Source organism: Eleutherodactylus coqui, chromosome 4 (assembly GCF_035609145.1).
Source record: "Eleutherodactylus coqui strain aEleCoq1 chromosome 4, aEleCoq1.hap1, whole genome shotgun sequence".
In the NCBI taxonomy this organism is placed as follows: domain Eukaryota; kingdom Metazoa; phylum Chordata; class Amphibia; order Anura; family Eleutherodactylidae; genus Eleutherodactylus; species Eleutherodactylus coqui.
Genome location: NC_089840.1, coordinates 190992219 through 191011657, shown reverse-complemented (window position 1 = coordinate 191011657; position 19439 = coordinate 190992219). Strand labels below are relative to the sequence as shown.

The 19439-nt window shown below is 48.4% G+C and overlaps 1 protein-coding gene across 2 annotated transcripts in view; it reads right to left on the bottom strand.

Moving 5' to 3' along the window:
* Nucleotides 1-16749, bottom strand: part of SLC29A3 (solute carrier family 29 member 3) — a 46642-nt gene extending 29893 nt beyond the window's left edge. Inside the window, exons 1-3 of one of the 2 annotated variants that reach the window (XM_066600482.1) lie at nt 16656-16749; nt 13601-13887; nt 5730-5812 (exon numbers count right to left, since the gene is read on the bottom strand). In XM_066600482.1, coding sequence (XP_066456579.1) covers nt 5730-5812; nt 13601-13887; nt 16656 — 371 coding nt within the window. In that variant the 5' untranslated portion in view covers nt 16657-16749. Of the gene's footprint in view, nt 1-5729; nt 5813-13600; nt 13888-15017; nt 15271-16655 lie in introns of those variants that run through there. The other variant, XM_066600481.1, reaches the window with a different exon arrangement.
* Between the last annotated feature and the right edge of the window lie 2690 nt (nt 16750-19439).

Genomic DNA, 19439 nt, shown 5'->3' with positions numbered 1-19439 from the left:
GGGTCCCTCCTGCCCCGCGGACATGAGCGCCGAAAATAGCAATTTAAAAGCATTTACCTATCCGGCGCGGGCGGGGAATGTCAGCTGTTCCTCACGGCCGGATCTTCATTTTCGGCCGGCGGATGAATTCCTGACGCCGGCGGCACGTCGCCGGCACGTCGTCGACGTGCCGCGAGCATGCGCCGGGCACATCCGCCGAGCCGAAGCAAGGGAGATGCGGCCGTGAGGAACAGCTGACATTCCCCGCCCGCGCCGGATAGGTAAATACTTTAAATTCCTATTTTAGGTCTCCCGCGGATCCGGACGGCTTCCATAGGCTTCAATAGAAGCCCGCGGGAGCCGTCCCCGCGGGAGACCCGCACGAAAATGGAGCATGGTCCAGATTTTTCCATGCTCCATTTTTTGTAAAATCCCTTTTATTGACGATCCGCGGGTATTTATCTACCCGCGGGTGGTCAATGCATCCCTATGGGATGCGGATCCGCACGCGGGAGATCCGCTGCGGATCCTAAATCATATTTTGCCCGTGGACATGAGCCCTAAGTCCTCATGTCCACGGGGAAAATCAGATCCGCTGCGGATTTGTAACGCGGATTTGGGCTGCGGATGCACTGTAATTGTCTTTTATTTTTCATCCAGGAGATCAATTGAGCTATGTGCTCTATGAGCTCCCGCACGCGTGATCCGCACTAAAATGGAGCATGTCCATTTTTTTTCAAGCTCCAGAAATGTGTAAATTTACTTTTATTGACCATCCGCGGGTATTTATCTACCCGCGGGTGGTCAATGCATTCCTATGGGGCGCGGATCCGCGTGTGGGAAAAACGCTCCAGATTTTATTTCTTAATTTGCCCGTGGACATTCGGCCTTAGGCCTCATGTCCACTAGAAAAATACAATCCGCACAGAATCTGTCGCGGATTTGCTTTAAATGGTATTTTTTTTGCATGCAGATATCTGCACACATTGCTATCAATGTGATAGCAATGTTGCCGATCCGCGGCAGAATGAAGCATGCCGCGTTTTTTCTCCTGCGTGTGAAAAACGCAATTCTTTTAAAATGCCATCCGCGGGTGCAAAAATCAATTAAATGGACCGCGGAGGGCCAATGATTTCCTATGGGCAAAATCCGCAATTACATTTAGCTAGTGGACATGAGGCCTTAAGAATGTGTTACATGCTTGATCTGCTAACTCCTGTCTCACGGGCACATTGTTAGATGGACTTCTACGCTGAGCATGTAAACTCTACCAGCACCATAACCGATGAAGCAGGACCTGTTGCGCAACACCTCCCAGATCTTTGCTTGTGCAATCACACATGGTGACATAGGTTTCCAACTCATCATGAATACATGCGATTGTCAGGCGTGTTGGTGGTTCTTCGTTCCAGACTCACATCACCATTGTCATTGCGCGCTACACGCATTCTCAAAATTTGCAATACCACATTAAAATAATCTTGTGTTGCTGAAAAGTCAAGCGTGCCTCCACCATTTTATGTGACTCTATTGAAGACCCCATGGTGGCTTTAGCAAATCTTGCGACTATTGCCTTCATAATTCAATTCCGATTTTGGAAAAGGGTATAGATAACCACTACTGAAGTGTATATATCTAGTGCATATTCTACATTACTTAGGGTGAGATGATACAAGGTAATCAAATGAAATCTAGATGTCTTAATTTGTATCTCCACCGGCAAAGTTCACAACAATAATTCTGGTCTTACCCGTCTGCCAATAAGTGAAGAGTTAAATGGTAATGCAATTTTCATACCTTTCCTGTGAGTCAGTGTGTGCCTGAGCGCAAAATGACACTTCCATCATTTTAATGACAGCCAATTATAGCTAGTAAATAAGTACAATTCTTTCTTGTAATGCTGTTTATATTGCAGGGTGAAGAAAAACTTTGGGCCAAATTGTGATTTGCAGCTTTGCCACAATGCCATTGTTAGCGTGTGTTATTTTTAAACCCCCTCCTTCCACTTCTGGGTTAGACACCTATTTTAAACCGTTTATTCCTGTGACTGCAGCGGGATGTTAATAACCTCGGCTCAGGGAATGCAGATCCAGGTCCAAGTTCACTGCCATGTCTACCGTCAGTGGCAGATAATTAGCTGTCTAGGAGCCTATCAGACGCTGCGAGGAAAGATAGGGTACTTACCCAAAAGGCAAAAGCAGGGAAATAAGACACATAAATAAAACTAAATTAAACTTTTCTTCTACTTTATAATTTTGCGATAAACATCTCACTTATTTTCTCTACTTTGTGCCGAAAATGTATCACTGCCAAAGCCCCGGTAGTACAGCGGTACTTGCACTCCTTTAGAAGAGATTAAGGCCCTCTATCAGGACGCATCTACCTCCCAGAAGCCCCTTCTCTAACAAATGCTCGTTTTCTCTTCTCCAATGTTATCTATAAGAGCGTACTAAACAATACCTTCACATATAGCCCATGGGAGGGCTGGAAAGTAGCAGATACGCCCGACTCCTTTTAACAGATCACCACTTGTTGGACGTGGTTATTTCTTCACTGCTACACATTTAGAAAGTGGGTAAACCCATCATTCACAGTTATGTACCTACAGATCTCCTTTTGGAATAGCCTATTATTAAAGGGGTTATACGGGTTTATAAAATTGATGGCCTACTTTTAGGTCAGGCCATCAATATCTGATCACTGCGGGTCTGACTCATCTTACCCCTCATTGTTTACATCACAGTGTAGTATGAATCATACTCTGATAGCCATACATCTCCTAGTGGCTGTTCTGAGTATTGCAGCATTGTCCCACTCATGTGCTGTTCGTGCACATGTGACTGATGAAGCCAGTGATTGGCTGCAGTGTCAGTGAGGGGCTTTCCGGCACTGGAATTGTTGTTCTAAACCAGCAAGACATAACTGGCGAGTACTGCGTAGTTTGTTATTTTGTCCCATTTCTATCCGTTAGGCACTTAAGAAGTTTTGGAAAACCTCTTAACCCCTTAGTGACGGCCAATACGCCTTTTTACTGATATCACTAATGGACTTTAAATCTGTACATACATCTTTTTAAAGTGGTGGCTTGGCTGTCTATTGACAGCCAGGCTCCTGCTCTAACAGCCAGGGACAGAAAGACCTCAGATCCTGGCAGTTTAACCCCTTACATGCCACACTCAATAGCAACTGCAGCATGTAAGCAGATGATAGGGAGTGGGAGCTTCTTCTGTAACCCATTAGCACCTAGAAACATGATTGCAAGGTACTAATTGGTTCCTTTGGCAGCTGTAAGCCTGACAAAAGCCGCCAAGTCTGACATATAATGTAGCATATTAGGCCTTGCCTACCTAATAGTCTAATAGGCTGCTGTTATAGGCTTAGTAGAATGCACTACCTAAGTAATGCACTGTACTATCCTAGCAATCAAACAATCACATATTCAATTCCCCTTAAGAGACTAAAAAATAAAAGTGTAAAAAAAGTCCAATAAAGTTTAATTGAAAGAAAGAAATCCAGTTTAAAAATATGTATATATATTTTTTCTCCACAAAACCCCTTTTTAAATGACTGAAATACCCTCTAAAATTTCAAAGACATAACACATAATAGGTATTGTAATGACCCAGACAATGAAAAAAATTGTTATTTATGGCACATAGTAAAAGTTGAAAAAATAATCTTTTACACAAGAGTTGCTTTTACACAAAACAATTGTCGCTCAAAATTCGTTCAAACAATGACAAAATGAGTGATAATTATTGCGTGTAAACACTGCCGTTGTTCACTCCTTGGCTAACCGATGATTTTAAGGTGAGTTTAAAAATACATCGTCCAGGCAGAGTGAAATAACCGGGACTGCACAGTGTGCTCCACACGGGAGTCGGAGATTACATCGTATTCAGTGGACAGCCTGAGCGAGAACAAAGGGGCAGGGTGCAGAGCTCAGACCACATACTGTGCTCTGCAAACAGCTCCTGGAGGCCCTTTTACATGCAAATGAAGCTGATGAAGTGTTAATAGACATTAGTGTCCATTAACACTTTATGCCAAACGATTGCTAAAACTGTCAATCTTTCAATCATTTGAAAGATTGTCTTTGCGTGTAAATGGGCCTTTAAGAAGTAACACCGGAATTGCTATTTTTCTTTGTCTCCCAAACAACCCAATAAAAAGCAATGCAAAAGTCACATGTACATCAAACTGGAACCAATAAAAACTACAACTCTTCCCACAAAAATACAAGACTTCACAGAGCTCATTTCAAGGAAAAATAAAAATGTTGTGGGTCTTACAATGCAGCGATGTAGATACAATTTCTTTACTCTAAAAACATGCTTTTATTGTTTAAAAGTAGTAACAAAAAAAAACACAACTAGATAAACTTCGTATTGCAGTAATCATGGTGCCAATAAAAAAAAATACAACTTGTCCCACAATAAGGCCTCCTTCCCACGAACGGATTTCCGCCGCGTAATTCGCGGCGAAAATCCGCTGCGTTGCCCGCAGCTATTAGGTTCTATTGAACCTAATAGCACAATGCTCACGATGCGTAATTCCACCGCGGAATTACGCACCGCGATTTCTCCCGTCCTCACCCGCAGCATGCTCTATTTTCTGCGGGTGAGGACGGGCTGTACGCACTGACGGCTTCCATTGCAGTCAATGGAAGCCGTCCATTCACGCTATCTCCCGCTGTAACCAGCGGGAGATAGCGTGAAAAAACGCTTTCCCGCCCACCGCCGAGCGTCATATGACGCCAAATGACGCGGTCCGGCCGCGTCACGTGACACGGCCGGCCGTGCACGTGACACGGCTGGTGACGCGAGGGCGGTGGGCGGTGACGGGCGGTGACGCGCGGCGGTGGGCGGGGAAGCGATTTCACGCTATCTCCCGCAGGTAAGTATAGGGGCTCTGGGGGGCGCCGTGACGGGCTTCACAGCGGAATATTACGCTGCGGAGCCCGTCACGCTCGTGGGAAGGAGGCCTAAGACAAAACACACACACAAAAAAAATGCCCTTATATGTCTATGTCAACGAGTTATAACTCTTGTAATGCAACAGCTAAAAAAAAACTTGGTCCTTAGGGCGCCCACCCACTGGCGTTTGCGATTTTTGTGCGTGAAAAACGCCGCGTTTTCCGCGGCGTTTTTTGCCGCGTTTTCGCGGCTTCTCCATTAATTTCCATTGACTTTCATGGGTGCATTAGGAGAAAAATAAGGACACATATGCAACTGACAGTTCCTATGTTAAAAAACGCAACGCAACGCAAAAAAAAAAACGCCAGTGGACAGGAGTACATTCAATTCTAATTGCTCTTGAGAAAAAACGCAAAGAAAAAAAAAAAAATCGCCAGTGGGTGGGCGCCCTTAAGGGAAAAAATAGGCTTGTTACTAAGGAGTTAAGGGCATGTTCACACGTCAAGGACCTGATGTGGGTTTTCTGCAGCAGACTTCACCCCTTTAATTAAAAAGGGTGAAATCTGTTGTGTCAAAATCTGCATGAAATTATGCGGATTTTGACGAGGATCTGCACAGAATCCATAGTGCAAAATATGTTGCAGATCCACACCAAGATCCGCCCTGTGTGAACGACGTACAATTGAAAGGAACACATTTTTAGAAGTCCCTAAATGGACATTTTTATACAAGTCCTTTAGGATGAGTTCTATCTTCCAGTCGCTTTCAGGATAAGAACCTTAGACATAACCAACACAAAGTATTAAATGCCGAATCCTCCCCTCAGGACATTACCTGTTTACAAGGTAGAAGTTCAGTATAAGGCATGGCACTGCTGGCACTGCTGAGGCAATGGAAATGTAGCTTTCAAAGTAGTCCTGGAAGAAAAGGGTTAAGAACAGTCATGTTAGACATAGGCATCTTAGATTACTAGGCGAGATTCAGCTATTCTTATTAGTGGGACTTTGTATCACATAAAAGAGGCAGAAATATCAAACTGAGCAATTTCCACATTTCACATCTAACCTTGATACATCTGTAGTTATGTGGTTGTTTCCCCCAAAATTAACAAAATGGTAACACTGACACAACTGTAATATAAACAGCCGGGATGAGAAGGGAAAAGGCTTTAATAATAGGGATCCGCCAACCTTCACTCATGAGTGCTGAATGACTCATTAGGACAGTCAGCCTATTAAGGACATGCTTCTTAAAAGGAATCGGTCATCTACTTCCATCCCTATGAGCTAAGTGTATGGGTTAAAAGTAGGTGACCTGCTGAGTCCGGGGATGTAAGTGTTATACTTACCTCCCCTATTGTTGCCCTAGTGTCAGCACTGGAAGCCGCTATTCAGTGCATTGAGCAATGCTGTTAAGTAGTTTGCCCGTCCTAATTCTATAACGAGCGATCTACTTCACTGCAGCGGTGATACCGGAGAATGTCAGGGAGGTAAGTATAACACTTACAACCTCGGGCTCAGCGGGTCACCTACTTTCAGCCCATAAGCTTAGCTCATAGGAATAAAAGTAGATAACAGTCTCTTTAAAGCTTCGTTCAAGTATCTCCAAAGCAAGAGGCCTTGTGGGCTTAATGCACGTAGTCATTAGTACCCATCAAAAGTGGTCCAAGGAAGGACAACTGGTGAAGGAGCATGGTCACCCGTGTCTTACTGACACATGGGAACAAAAGAAAGATTGTCTGGTCTGACCCCACAGAAGAACTACTCTAGCATAAATTACTGACAAAGTTAATGTTGGCTATGGCATATAGGTGGCAAAACACACAGCACAGCTTGCTGCAGATCAGTCGGAGTTCTCTAGCTGACTCCTGTTCACAAGTACCTACAATTGGCTTGACAGAACTGTACCATGGAGAAATGGAAGAAGATGGCCTGGTCTGGCCAGGTATGTGAGCGTTCTGGGTAAGAGATGGCATCAAAATACACTATGAAAAAAAACAAGCGGGCAGAAGCAGTGGGATGGTCTGGGCAATGTTCTGCTGGGAAGCCTTGGGTTCTAGCCGCGGTTCAGCCAATTCATAAGTGATAGCTGTGATTGGTTCTTTAAGCGCTGCTCTGCCAATCAATGCAGTGCTCGATGAACCAATGCGATGGCTGTGAATGGATCTTCAAGCGGTGCTCAGCCAAGCAATACAGCACTCAATGAATCAATCGGAGCCATCGCTTTGTGGAGGTGGGATTTATGAATCCCATAACCAGGAAGTGATCCTGTGCGGGCGGCCAAGGACTGCGGGAAACACGCCGGGGCTCTGTAGAACAGCGGGAGGGACCTGGACTGAGCCTTCTAGGTAATTTATTCTTATTTATATGTAATGCCGCTATAGGCTTATATTTCAAGCCTCCCTGAAAATCAGGCTAGGGCTCATTTCTTGGGGTAGGTCTTATTTTCGGGGAAGCATGGTAGCAGCAGCCTATTTCGGCAGAATAAAGTGTCCTGAGATACTGCAAAAACTGTTCAGGAATGGTCCTAATAACATGACGTAGGGTTCAAGGCAATGACTTGTCTTCCAAAGTCCCCAGATCTATATCTGAATGAGCATCTGTGGGAAAGAAGTCTGATCCCTGATGGCCGTACCTCACAAGACTTGCCAGATAGATACCACAGACTCCTGTAGAGTCCATGCTTCGATAAGTCAGAGGAGTTTTGGTTGCCTGAGGGTGACCTACATATTGGTCCTAATGTTATAGTTGACTAGTGTATATACCGTATTACAGTTTGGACAGGACCCCATTCTATGTGCCTGGATGGAGAGCTACCGTACTAGAAAGAGCAACTCTAGCCCGGTAGGATTCATAGTGGCCATGTACACAATTGGACGGACACCACCTTTCTTCTTAGTGAGGTGAAGATGAATTACTGTTGGATCAACTCCAACTTCTAGACCAAATACAATTATAACGGCGCGTTCACTTTATTTCATGTTTATGTAGCATTTTATTTTACTGCAGCACGTTCGGTCCCAGCAGCGGAGTTCTGGGCTGCTCTTGTGGAAAATACAAATGGTCCGAAGTTTTGCTCTACCGGAGCGTTCACTTCCCTTCACCAGTTGATATAGCTAGTCATGGGAAATAAGATATACTTCTCAAGGTTACCTTTAACATTCTTCACTGTAGATGTACTGAGCCAACTGTATACAAAGATATTATATGATGGAGCAAAGGAAAGATTAGAAATAAATCTAAAAAAATATATATTATTAGCCACAGTGATAATTACAGCGGCTCCTATACGGTCACTACAAAGCAGACAAACGCCGACTATTTTCATCCTTGGTCACATTACTTTTTTGTCTCAATTTAATGCCGAGTTAAACAGAGATTGCAAAGGATACCCAACAACATATTGCTCACCCATAGGTTATAGCGGCACCCTTTTAATATATAACCAACTTTTCAATAGCTTTTATTGAGGTATCTGTTAAATGGATACCACTGTAGCCTATGGGTAACAGATGTAAATGTTAGACATCCATTCAATGTATCCATCACCCATAGCCTATAATAGGATCCATTTAATAATGCATTGTGAAACGCTATTGATTAGATCATGGCACATCCTTTAAACTGAAGTCTGTGCTGAATGTCATACGGTGGCATCGCTCACCCATAAGCTACAATATTAAAAAAATGCATTTATGTGCAACATTCTAGACGACGAATGGTCCCAGATTTGGAGATCAACCGATTGTGGTGCCCGCAATACACTGATGTTAGAAACCTTGTATTAAATACTATTACGCTGCTACTTAGCCCCTACAAGAATTGCTCACGTGGTTCCAGGTCGCTCTAAAGACTGTTTCCAGGGATGCTCCTCCCCAGGAGATATGTTCCACATATGTTAGTCATGTCCTCGAGTCAAAAGACTCTGGATTATGGTATGCTTCCTCATATAAACAGTAACTAATCATAACCTGCGTAAAAACTAATGGGAAGCCCTACTAAACAAACGGATTACAAATATATCACCAAACTCTAGAAAGCTGATTGCGTTCTTTTTTCCTAGCCACAAAACCAACTATCGCTCGATCGTGGCAAAAAACCTCACTGGACTTCTGAGGTTAAACGCCGAATGAATTGGTATCTGATTAATGAGAAATTAACATCAATATCAGAGGATGGGTATGACAGATTTCTAAATATTTGGACCCCATAGATAGATTACGCCCTCCCTACAGTGGAGGCTGGCACCTCAACTGCACTATGAATACAAAGCTCGAAAGCTAACCTTGGGGATCCCTCCCCCCTTGAGTTGCTGCCCCATGAAAGAACCCCCCCCCCCACGAATACCTGCCTACCTCCCTTCTTTTCCCCTTCTGCAAGTTGGCCCTGGCCAGGCCACTGAGGTTTTTGAATCATTTCTATGACAAAAACAACAATGAAAGGCGGAGAAGAATCTGGCTATAAGGGATTAGAATTATACTACTACCACTAACCCAGCCAGCCTTGTAAGCCTAAATTCATTATCTCAATGTTATATTCCTTTGTAAAATTGAACATTTTCAATAAAAATTATTGCTTAAAAAAAAAAAATGCATTTACGTCTAATGTATACAATATTTTTAGTGGGTACCAAAAAGATGGAGTAGCATAGTAGGCACCTGTGTCCCCAGAGGCCCCTCTTTATGGGAGAGGTACTGTTAAGGTTGTGCTGGCTGGGAGCTGTGTGTGCCACAGTGTTTCTAGCAGCAAAGCTCCACAGGTGATGTTAATTGAGCTGGCTGAGTGCATGTCTCCAGTCAGCCAATCACTCTAGGTCAGTACACATAAAGCGGTGTTCTCAGGTGTGGGTATGGTCATCTTTCTCATTCTCTCTCTCTTTCTGTGTGGTGTGAGCAGGGTCTATGTGTGGGGGCTGCAAGAAAGGTTTGTGTCTTGTGGTTTTATTTGGTTGTGTCATTGGACTCCTGGTTAGTGTAGGGACTAGCGGTATAGCCAGGAGCTGTGATGTGGCCTGCTAGTTACCATATTTTGGCCAAAATCTCAATTAATACCTGGCATCTGCTACTAGTATTTCCATAGTAGCTGCTGCATGGTGTCATTCTGGCTCTGTGTGTCTTCTTATCCTGTCTGGTGGCCCCGTCATTAGTGGTATGTGTATGCATCCTAGCCTGGATGCGTGAGTTCCTAGGAGCGGCAAGGGCGATGTTCCCGCTCAGGTAGGTCAGTGTCACTTACCCTAATAGAAGTTTCACCTGATGTTCCTTACCAATTCTGGGTCACCTATGCCGGTGCCCGATGCACACTAGCCAACATGAACATAACAGTTAGTAGTATTGAGTAACCCAAAGCCAATAAATAAAACTTGTTCTGCAAAGTTGCTGCATTCTTAAGGAGGTTGTCTCATAAAAACAACTCATGATCTATCCAGAGAATAAGTGACAAACCTCTGTTTAGTGGTGGTCCAACTACTGAACCCCTACCAAGGACAAGAACAGAGGTCACTTGTGCACACTCCTATGGGACTACCGGAGACAATCGAGTACAAGCACTTATCTGTCTCCGGCAGTCTCAGAGAGTTGAATGGAGCGGAAGTGCACACATGTGACCAAGGCTCCAAATCATTCATGACCCTACTCCCCTCTTCCTCCACTCTCAAGGTTAGATCAGTAGTACTCCATGGATCAGATTGCCATCTCCAAGCCTGTAAAAAGGTGTAAGTTCCTTTTGTGGGACAACACCTTAAGACCAAACTGGCTGCATCCTTAAAGCGGTTTCTTAGGACTAAGAAATCGATTACCCATCCTCAGGTCCTCAGGATAGGGCATCAAATTGTTGGGAGTATGCCACTCAGGACCCAAGCGATCAGTTTTTTTAAGTGGCCACGGCACTTGGTGAGAGCTCACCAGGCATAGTGCTGTATGTTATATAGTCGCTGTGCTTGGTATAGCAGTTCAATCCCATTCACCTGAGTGGAACTAAGCGGCTCTCAGGCCATGTGACCGATGAGCCCGAAGGGAGGCTGTGACTGGTGCCCACATGACAGCTGCGACCTCTTCAAACGGCTGGTTGAGGGGGCCTCAAGCAGCAGACCCCCAAATATCTAATATTAATGACCTATCCTGAGGAACAACAAATTCATAGTCCCAGAAAACCCCTTTAGTAGTCATCAGGCATATCAGAGGATATACATGCAGCTACCTAAACGACTGGAAATATTTTTGCAAAAATTGAAACTCTATAAAATAGGTTACCCCCCCCAAGTCATTTGAGCCCCCATCTTCTCCCCCCCCCAGTCATTTGAGCCCCCATCTTCTCCCCCCCCAGTCATTTGAGCCCCCATCTTCTCCCCCCCCCAGTCATTTGAGCCCCCATCTTCTCCCCCCCCCAGTCATTTGAGCCCCCATCTTCTCCCCCCCCCAGTCATTTGAGCCCCCATCTTCTCCCCCCCCCCAGTCATTTGAGCCCCCATCTTCTCCCCCCCCCCAGTCATTTGAGCCCCCATCTTCTCCCCCCCCAGTCATTTGAGCCCCCATCTTCTCCCCCCCCCAGTCATTTGAGCCCCCATCTTCTCCCCCCCCCAGTCATTTGAGCCCCCATCTTCTCCCCCCCCCAGTCATTTGAGCCCCCATCTTCTCCCCCCCCCAGTCATTTGAGCCCCCATCTTCTCCCCCCCCCCAGTCATTTGAGCCCCCATCTTCTCCCCCCCAGTCATTTGAGCCCCCATCTTCTCCCCCCCCAGTCATTTGAGCCCCCATCTTCTCCCCCCCCCAGTCATTTGAGCCCCCATCTTCTCCCCCCCCCAGTCATTTGAGCCCCCATCTTCTCCCCCCCCAGTCATTTGAGCCCCCATCTTCTCCCCCCCCCCAGTCATTTGAGCCCCCATCTTCTCCCCCCCCCAGTCATTTGAGCCCCCATCTTCTCCCCCCCCCAGTCATTTGAGCCCCCATCTTCTCCCCCCCCCAGTCATTTGAGCCCCCAACTTCTCCCCCCCAGTCATTTGAGCCCCCATCTTCTCCCCCCCCAGTCATTTGAGCCCCCATCTTCTCCCACCCCCAGTCATTTGAGCCCCCATCTTCTCCCACCCCCAGTCATTTGAGCCCCCATCTTCTCCCACCCCCAGTCAATGCAGCTTCTGTCTCCCCCAGTCAATGCAGCTTCTGTCTCCCCCACCCCCAGTCAATGCAGCTTCTGCCTCCCCCACCCCCAGTCAATGCAGCTTCTGCCTCCCCCCCCCAGTCTATGCAGCTTCTGCCTCCCCCCCCCCCAGTCTATGCAGCTTCTGCCTCCCCCCCCCCAGTCTATGCAGCTTCTGCCTCCCCCCCCCCCCCAGTCTATGCAGCTTCTGCCTCCCCCCCCCCCAGTCTATGCAGCTTCTGCCTCCCCCCCCCCAGTCTATGCAGCTTCTGCCTCCCCCCCCCCCAGTCTATGCAGCTTCTGCCTCCCCCCCCCCAGTCTATGCAGCTTCTGCCTCCCCCCCCCCCAGTCTATGCAGCTTCTGTCTCCCCGCCCACAGTCAATGCAGCTTCTGTCTCCCCCCCAGTCAATGCAGCTTCTGTCTCCCCCCCCCACAGTCAATGCAGCTTCTGTCTCCCCCCCCACAGTCAATGCAGCTTCTGTCTCCCCCCCCACAGTCAATGCAGCTTCTGTCTCCCCCCCCCCCACAGTCAATGCAGCTTCCGTCTCCCCCCCCCCAGTCAATGCAGCTTCCATCTCTCCCCCCCCCCAGTCAATGCAGCTTCCATCCCCCCCCCCCCCCAGTCAATGCAGCTTCCATCTCTCCCCCCCCCCAGTCAATGCAGCTTCCATCCCCCCCCCCCAGTCAATGCAGCTTCCATCCCCCCCCCCCAGTCAATGCAGCTTCCATCCCCCCCCCCCCCCAGTCAATGCAGCTTCCATCTCTCCCCCCCCAGTCAATGCAGCTTCCATCTCTCCCCCCCCCCCCAGTCAATGCAGCTTCCATCTCTCCCCCCCCCAGTCAATGCAGCTTCCATTTACTCTGCCTCCCCCAGTCAATGCAGCTTCCATTTACTCTGCCTCCCCCAGTCAATGCAGCTTCCATTTACTCTCCCTCCCCCAGTCAATGCAGCTTCCATTTACTCTCCCTCCCCCAGTCAATGCAGCTTCCATTTACTCTCCCTCCCCCAGCCAATGCAGCTTCCATTTACTCTCCCTCCCCCAGCCAATGCAGCTTCCATTTACTCTCCCTCCCCCAGCCAATGCAGCTTCCATTTACTCTCCCTCCCCCAGCCAATGCAGCTTCCATTTACTCTTCCTCCCCCAGTCATTACTGCTGGAGTCGCTTGTTGGTTTGCACAGACAACACTAGCCAGCCACCAGTCATGATCAATAAGTACTCATGGCTGGCCACTACTTTGGCCCTTGTGGGTGGTAGTGCCTTCCATGATGTATTCCTGGTACACACGTGTGGATGAAGGAATATTAAATGACGCACAACTTCAGAAATTGAAAGTCTCATCCGTCTGACATCCACTATCACACATTGCTCAAACTCAATTCCTATCGCCTTACCACAAGAACGCTGGCTGGTGTTCAACTTCATTCACAAGATAACCCCTCACAACTTCGAGAGGTGTGAGCATCCCTAAGCCGCCGAGGTAATGCCACTTCATCATCAACTTACATATTGCTGTCCCATGACCTTTGGTATGTCAATGTATCACCCCAGAAATCTTACGTAATACTCACACTAGTGTCTGAAACGTCAGGCTCCTCGATGATTGGGAGATCTGAACAGTTCCTGAGCTTGTAGATCCAATAGTGTTTTGCTGTGCAAATAAAATTCCAGGGAAGTGTGGAGCCCACTCCCAGTATAAAGAATATAATATACGCCCCATTATAATGGTCCACAGGTTTATGAGCACAGTAATTGTTTATTTGATGCTCCCCTAGTAGAGCGTCTTCTTCGTCTGAACGGCTGGTGTCTGGTGGTCCATAATGAGAGTTTGTGCTGCTGCATAAAGGGTCCTCGGACACTGTAAGATCAACATAAAAAAAAAAAAACACAATTTACCCATCACACCAAATACTCTTTCAAATTAGGCAAGACGTACATCCCATCAAAACCCATCCAAAGTATATTAACCTCTCGATAAAGGGGTATTCTGACCAGATCCTGACCAGACCAAGGGAAAATGCTTCAATGAGTAGGATGTATGGGGGCGGCCGGCGCAGCTAGTTGCAGGGATCATCCGCGTGCTGTGAAAAGCGAAGGAGCTGCAACAATTAACCCCTTAGTGACCAGCCCATAGCGTTTCTACATCCTGCCCAAGTGGGCTTCAATCCCAAAATAGTGGCCGCATGTGCAAAAGCCGCGGATTGCCCAGATAATATAAAATCTACCCGCTCTAGGCTACCGAACGTAGCCGACAGCCTGGATGTCTCACGGGGGGTCCACAGTATGCGGTTCTTGGTCACGTGATCACCGCTATGCATTGGATAACGACGATCACGTAAAAGTAAAAAAAAGTTAAAGTTTCACCTCCCGTCACGAATCCGATTCACAAGGGGAGGTAAAATTAAATACCTAAGGCCTGCGGCGATGTCGCCCCATGGGATCTTTATCCATGGGCCTTTCCCCAGCTTCGGCGCATGCGCCCCTCGCCAAAATGGTGGACGCAAGCACAGAAGCTGGCGAGGGCCCGAGGAATTTAAAATCTCCTTGCTCCTGGCTATTGAAGATAGCCAAGAGCCTGGAGCAGTGACCAAGGGTCGCAGTGAGCGGTCCCCGGTCACGTGATCTCCATTATCCAACAGATAATAGCGATTACGTAAAATTTAAAAGGCAGTTGAAAATAATATTTTCAAAAAGTTCACAATTTTGGCGCTTTTAATAAATATACACAAATTCTATCGGTCTATTTTTACAACCTAACTGAAGTACAACATGTGGCGAAAAAACAATATCAGAATCACTTGGATATGCAAAACCTTTATGGAGTTATTCTGTGTTAAAGTGACACGTCAGATTTCCAATATGTGGCCTGGTCATTAAGGAGCAAACAGGCTTGGTCACTAAGGGGTTAATGATCGGTGGTGATCCCGGCAGACAGATCTCCACTGGTCAACGAGTAATAGCCTATCACTAGAATATGCTGTCACTTACAATAGTGAGACAACCCCACATTGGACATGGAGTTTGCACGACCTCTAGGCTATGTCCATCATCGATATATTCACTATGGAGGAAGTTTGCGAGGCCCAAGACAAATTCCCATGACGAAAAGCAGGCATCTTCATGCATATCCTCGGCACCTCCATGAGCCTTCTCAGAAATGTACACCAGGTCTGACCTGGTATACACCTTGGTAGGATTCATGTCAGTTTCTGTTGTACATTATACATAAATCTGTTGGTCCGAGTGGCCCCATGTCAACATTTATGGCCCCGCCAGCCCTTCCGCTCCGGCCCCGCGTAGCCGACACAGCCAGCCCTTCCGCTCCGGCCCCGCGTAGCCGACACAGCCAGCCCTTCCGCTCCGGCCCCGCGTAGCCGACACAGCCAGCCCTTCCGCTCCGGCCCCGCGTAGCCGACACAGCCAGCCCTTCCGCTCCGGCCCCGCGTAGCCGACACAGCCAGCCCTTCCGCTCCGGCCCCGCGTAGCCGACACAGCCAGCCCTTCCGCTCCGGCCCCGCGTAGCCGACACAGCCAGCCCTTCCGCTCCGGCCCCGCGTAGCCGACACAGCCAGCCCTTCCGCTCCGGCCCCGCGTAGCCGACACAGCCAGCCCTTCCGCTCCGGCCCCGCGTAGCCGACACAGCCAGCCCTTCCGCTCCGGCCCCGCGTAGCCGACACAGCCAGCCCTTCCGCTCCGGCCCCGCGTAGCCGACACAGCCAGCCCTTCCGCTCCGGCCCCGCGTAGCCGACACAGCCAGCCCTTCCGCTCCGGCCCCTGTATATCTTGCACTGACAGCCACACCGCTTGGAAAACCCCGTAAATATCTGAACACAACTATTATAACAAGTGGTTTCTCCAAATGATACACAACAAGGCAAGGACTCCAGCAGTCGCACACTACTGCCCCCTAGCAGACCTCCTCAGCTACTGCTAGTAGCAGCATCCATAGTAGTGATCACGTGACGGCAGCGTCCTGCCCCGGCCGCATATTAGCTTTGTGAGCACACAAATATGTGCCATATTCACACAACACACGTACTGCATAAACAGGAGCACACACACTTGTACACCACATACACAGCCTACACATGCTTCACCGTACTGAATACACACAAGCACATGCTAGTACACCACACATACACAGAGAACCACACGCTTATATGCTCTGGCTACACCACACACAGCCTACACACCCTAATATGTACATCACATCACATGTACTGTATACCAACACAACACATACATGCAAACTACATACAGCCATGACCACATGCTAGCACACCACCACGCAGTAATACCTGCATACACACATATACACACACTAATACATGCTAATATGCACCATATCCACACAACACACCCTATGTACTACATAAACATGAGCTCCGCTGACTGCCACTGACGGCTCACATCTCTGTAACTCTATCCTCGTGCACATCCAGCCAACCTAATGAACCAATCAGGGTGCTGGAATTGCTGATTACGGCAGAAGTGGGGAAGAAAAAGTTAATATGCCCCCCGGCCGCCGGTCAGGAGGCTCTGCGTCCAACTGAAGCCGGGGCCATTTCAACCAGTGCCGCCCGGACGCTGCCATCTGTCCGTGTGCTGTGTGCCCGCCGTACTCACTCGTTCTGCGGACTCATATATCTGCGGGCTGGTCTCCGTGTTGTTATGGCGGCGGCTATAGTGGAGTGGCTGCTGGTAGGTACGGTCACGTGAGGGGCGGGGCCTCTACGACTGCAGGATGTGGCTGGTACCAGGAAGCTGCAGCACAGAGCTGGTCTACACCTGTGCTTACATGGGACTGAGGGGAAAAGGGATACGCTTACATAGGACTGAGGGGAGGAAAAGGGATGCGCTTACTTGGGACTGAGGGGAGAAGGGGTCTGCTTAAATGGGACTGAGGGGGGGAAAAGTGATGTGCTTACATGGAACTGAGGAGAGAAGGGGTGTGCTTACATGGGATTGAGGGGAGAAGGGATGTGCTTACATGGGACTGAGGGCAGGAGAAAGAATGTGCTTACATAGGATTGCGGGGAGGAGAAGGGATGTGCTTACATGGGACTGAGGGAAGGAGAAAGGGATTCACTTACATGGGACTGAGAGGAGAAAGGGTCTGCTTACATGGGACTGAGGGGGGGAGTTATATGCTTACATGGGACAGAGGGAAGGAGAAAGGGATGCGCTTACATGGGACTGAGGGAAGAAGGGGTCTGCTTACATGGGACTGAGGCAGGGGGGAAGTAATGTGCCTATATGGGACTGAGGGAAGGTGAAAGGGATGCGCTTACATGGGACTGAATGGAGAAGGGGTTTGCTTACATGGGACTGGGGGGAAGTTATGCGCTTACATGGGACAGAGGGAAGCAGAAAGGGATGCGCTTACATGGGACTGAGGGAAGAAGGGGTCTGATTACATGGGACTGAGGCGGGGGGGGGAGTAATGTGCTTATATGGGACTGAGGGAAGGTGAAAGGGATGTGCTTACATGGGATTATGTGAAGGGATGCGCTTACATGAGATTGAGAGGAGGAGAAGGGATCTGCCTACTTGGGACTGAGGGAAGAAAGGGTCTGCTTACATGGGACTGAGGGGAGGAGAAGGGGTGTGCTTACTTGGGACTGAGGGGAAAAGGTGTCTGCTTACATGGGACTGAGGGGAAGAGAAGGGATGCGCTTACTTGGGACTGAGGGGAGAAGGGGTCTGCTTAAATGTGACTGAGGGGGTGAAAAGTGATGTGCTTACATGGGACTGAGGGAAGGAGAAAGGGATGCGTTTACATGAGACTGAGGGGAGAAGTGATGTGCTTACATGGGACTGAGGGCAGAAGGGGTGTGCTTACATAGAACTGAGGGGAGAATGGGTGTGCTTACATGGAACTGGGGGGGAGAAGGAATGTTCTTACATGGGACTGAGGGGAGAAGAAGTGATCTGCTTTCGAGGGACTGAGGGGAGAAGGGGTGTGCTTACGTGGGACTGAGGGGAGAAGGGGTGTGCTTACGTGGGACTGAGGGGAGAAGGGGTGTGCTTACATGGGACTGATGGGGAGAAGGGATGTGCTTACATGGGACTGAGGGGAGAAGGGGTGTGCTTACATAGAACTGAGGGGAGAATGGGTGTGCTTACATGGAACTGGGGGGGAGAAGGAATGTTCTTACATGGGACTGAGGGGAGGAGAAGTGATCTGCTTACGTGGGACTGAGGGGAGAAGGGGTGTGCTTACGTGTGACTGAGGGGAGAAGGGGTGTGCTTACATGGGACTGATGGGGAGAAGGGATGCGCTTACATGGGACTGAGGGGAGAAGGGGTGTGCTTACGTGGGACTGAGGGGAGAAGGGGTGTGCTTACGTGGGACTGAGGGGAGAAGGAGTGTGCTTACATAGGACTGAGGGGAGAAGGAGTGTGCTTACGTGGGACTGAGGGGAGAGGGGGTGTGCTTACATGTGTTACGGGAATAATATATTCCAGAAGATTTCATCAGTCTGCTCCAAATTGGTTATAATGAGAAGCTTCATGCATGTTGACCTAGTATGTAATGACGCTGATGATTAACATATCTTTACGCCCCAGGTGTATGTCGCTATGTGAACACGTAATTCCTGTATACTCAAGTAGCATAGAATTATTAATGTGCCTGCCTGAACCAAAGGAATGCAGTAAGAGATAAGAAGTTACCCTCCTAGTGAGCTAAAACTGGAAGCCATGTGTAGGGTCTACCGCAGAGTCTAAAACACACACCAGTGTACTATACTGGGGCTGCCAGGGGGAGAAGGGATGCACTTTGATGGGTTTGAGAGGAGGAGAAGGGATATGCTTACATGGGACTGAGAGAAGAAGGTATGTGCTTACATGGGACTAAGGGGAGAAGGGGTGTGCTTACATGGGACTGAATGAAGGGATGTTCTTACATGGGACTAAGGGGTTTGTGCTTACATGTGACTGAGGGGAGGAGAAGGGGATGTGCTTACATGGGACTGATGGGGGAAGGGGTGTGCTTACATAGGACTGAGGGGAGAAGGGGTGTGCTTACATAGGACTGAGGGAAGAAGGTGTGTGCTTACATGGGACTGAGGGGAGAAGGGGTGTGTTTACATGGAACTTAGGGGATATGAAAGGATGTGCTTACATGGGACTGAGGGGAGAGGGGATGTGCTTACATAGGACTGAAGGGAGAAGGCATTTGCTTAAATGGGAATGAGGGGAGAAGGGATGTGCTTTCATGGGACTGAGGGGAGGAGAGGAATGCGCTTACATGGGACTGAGGGAAGGAGAAGAGATGCGCTTACATTGGACTGAGAGGAGAAGGGATGCCCTTACATGGGACTGAGGGGAGGAGAAAGGATGCGCTTACATTGGACTGAGGGAAGAAGAAGAGATGCACTTACATGGGACGGAGAGAAGGAGAAGGAA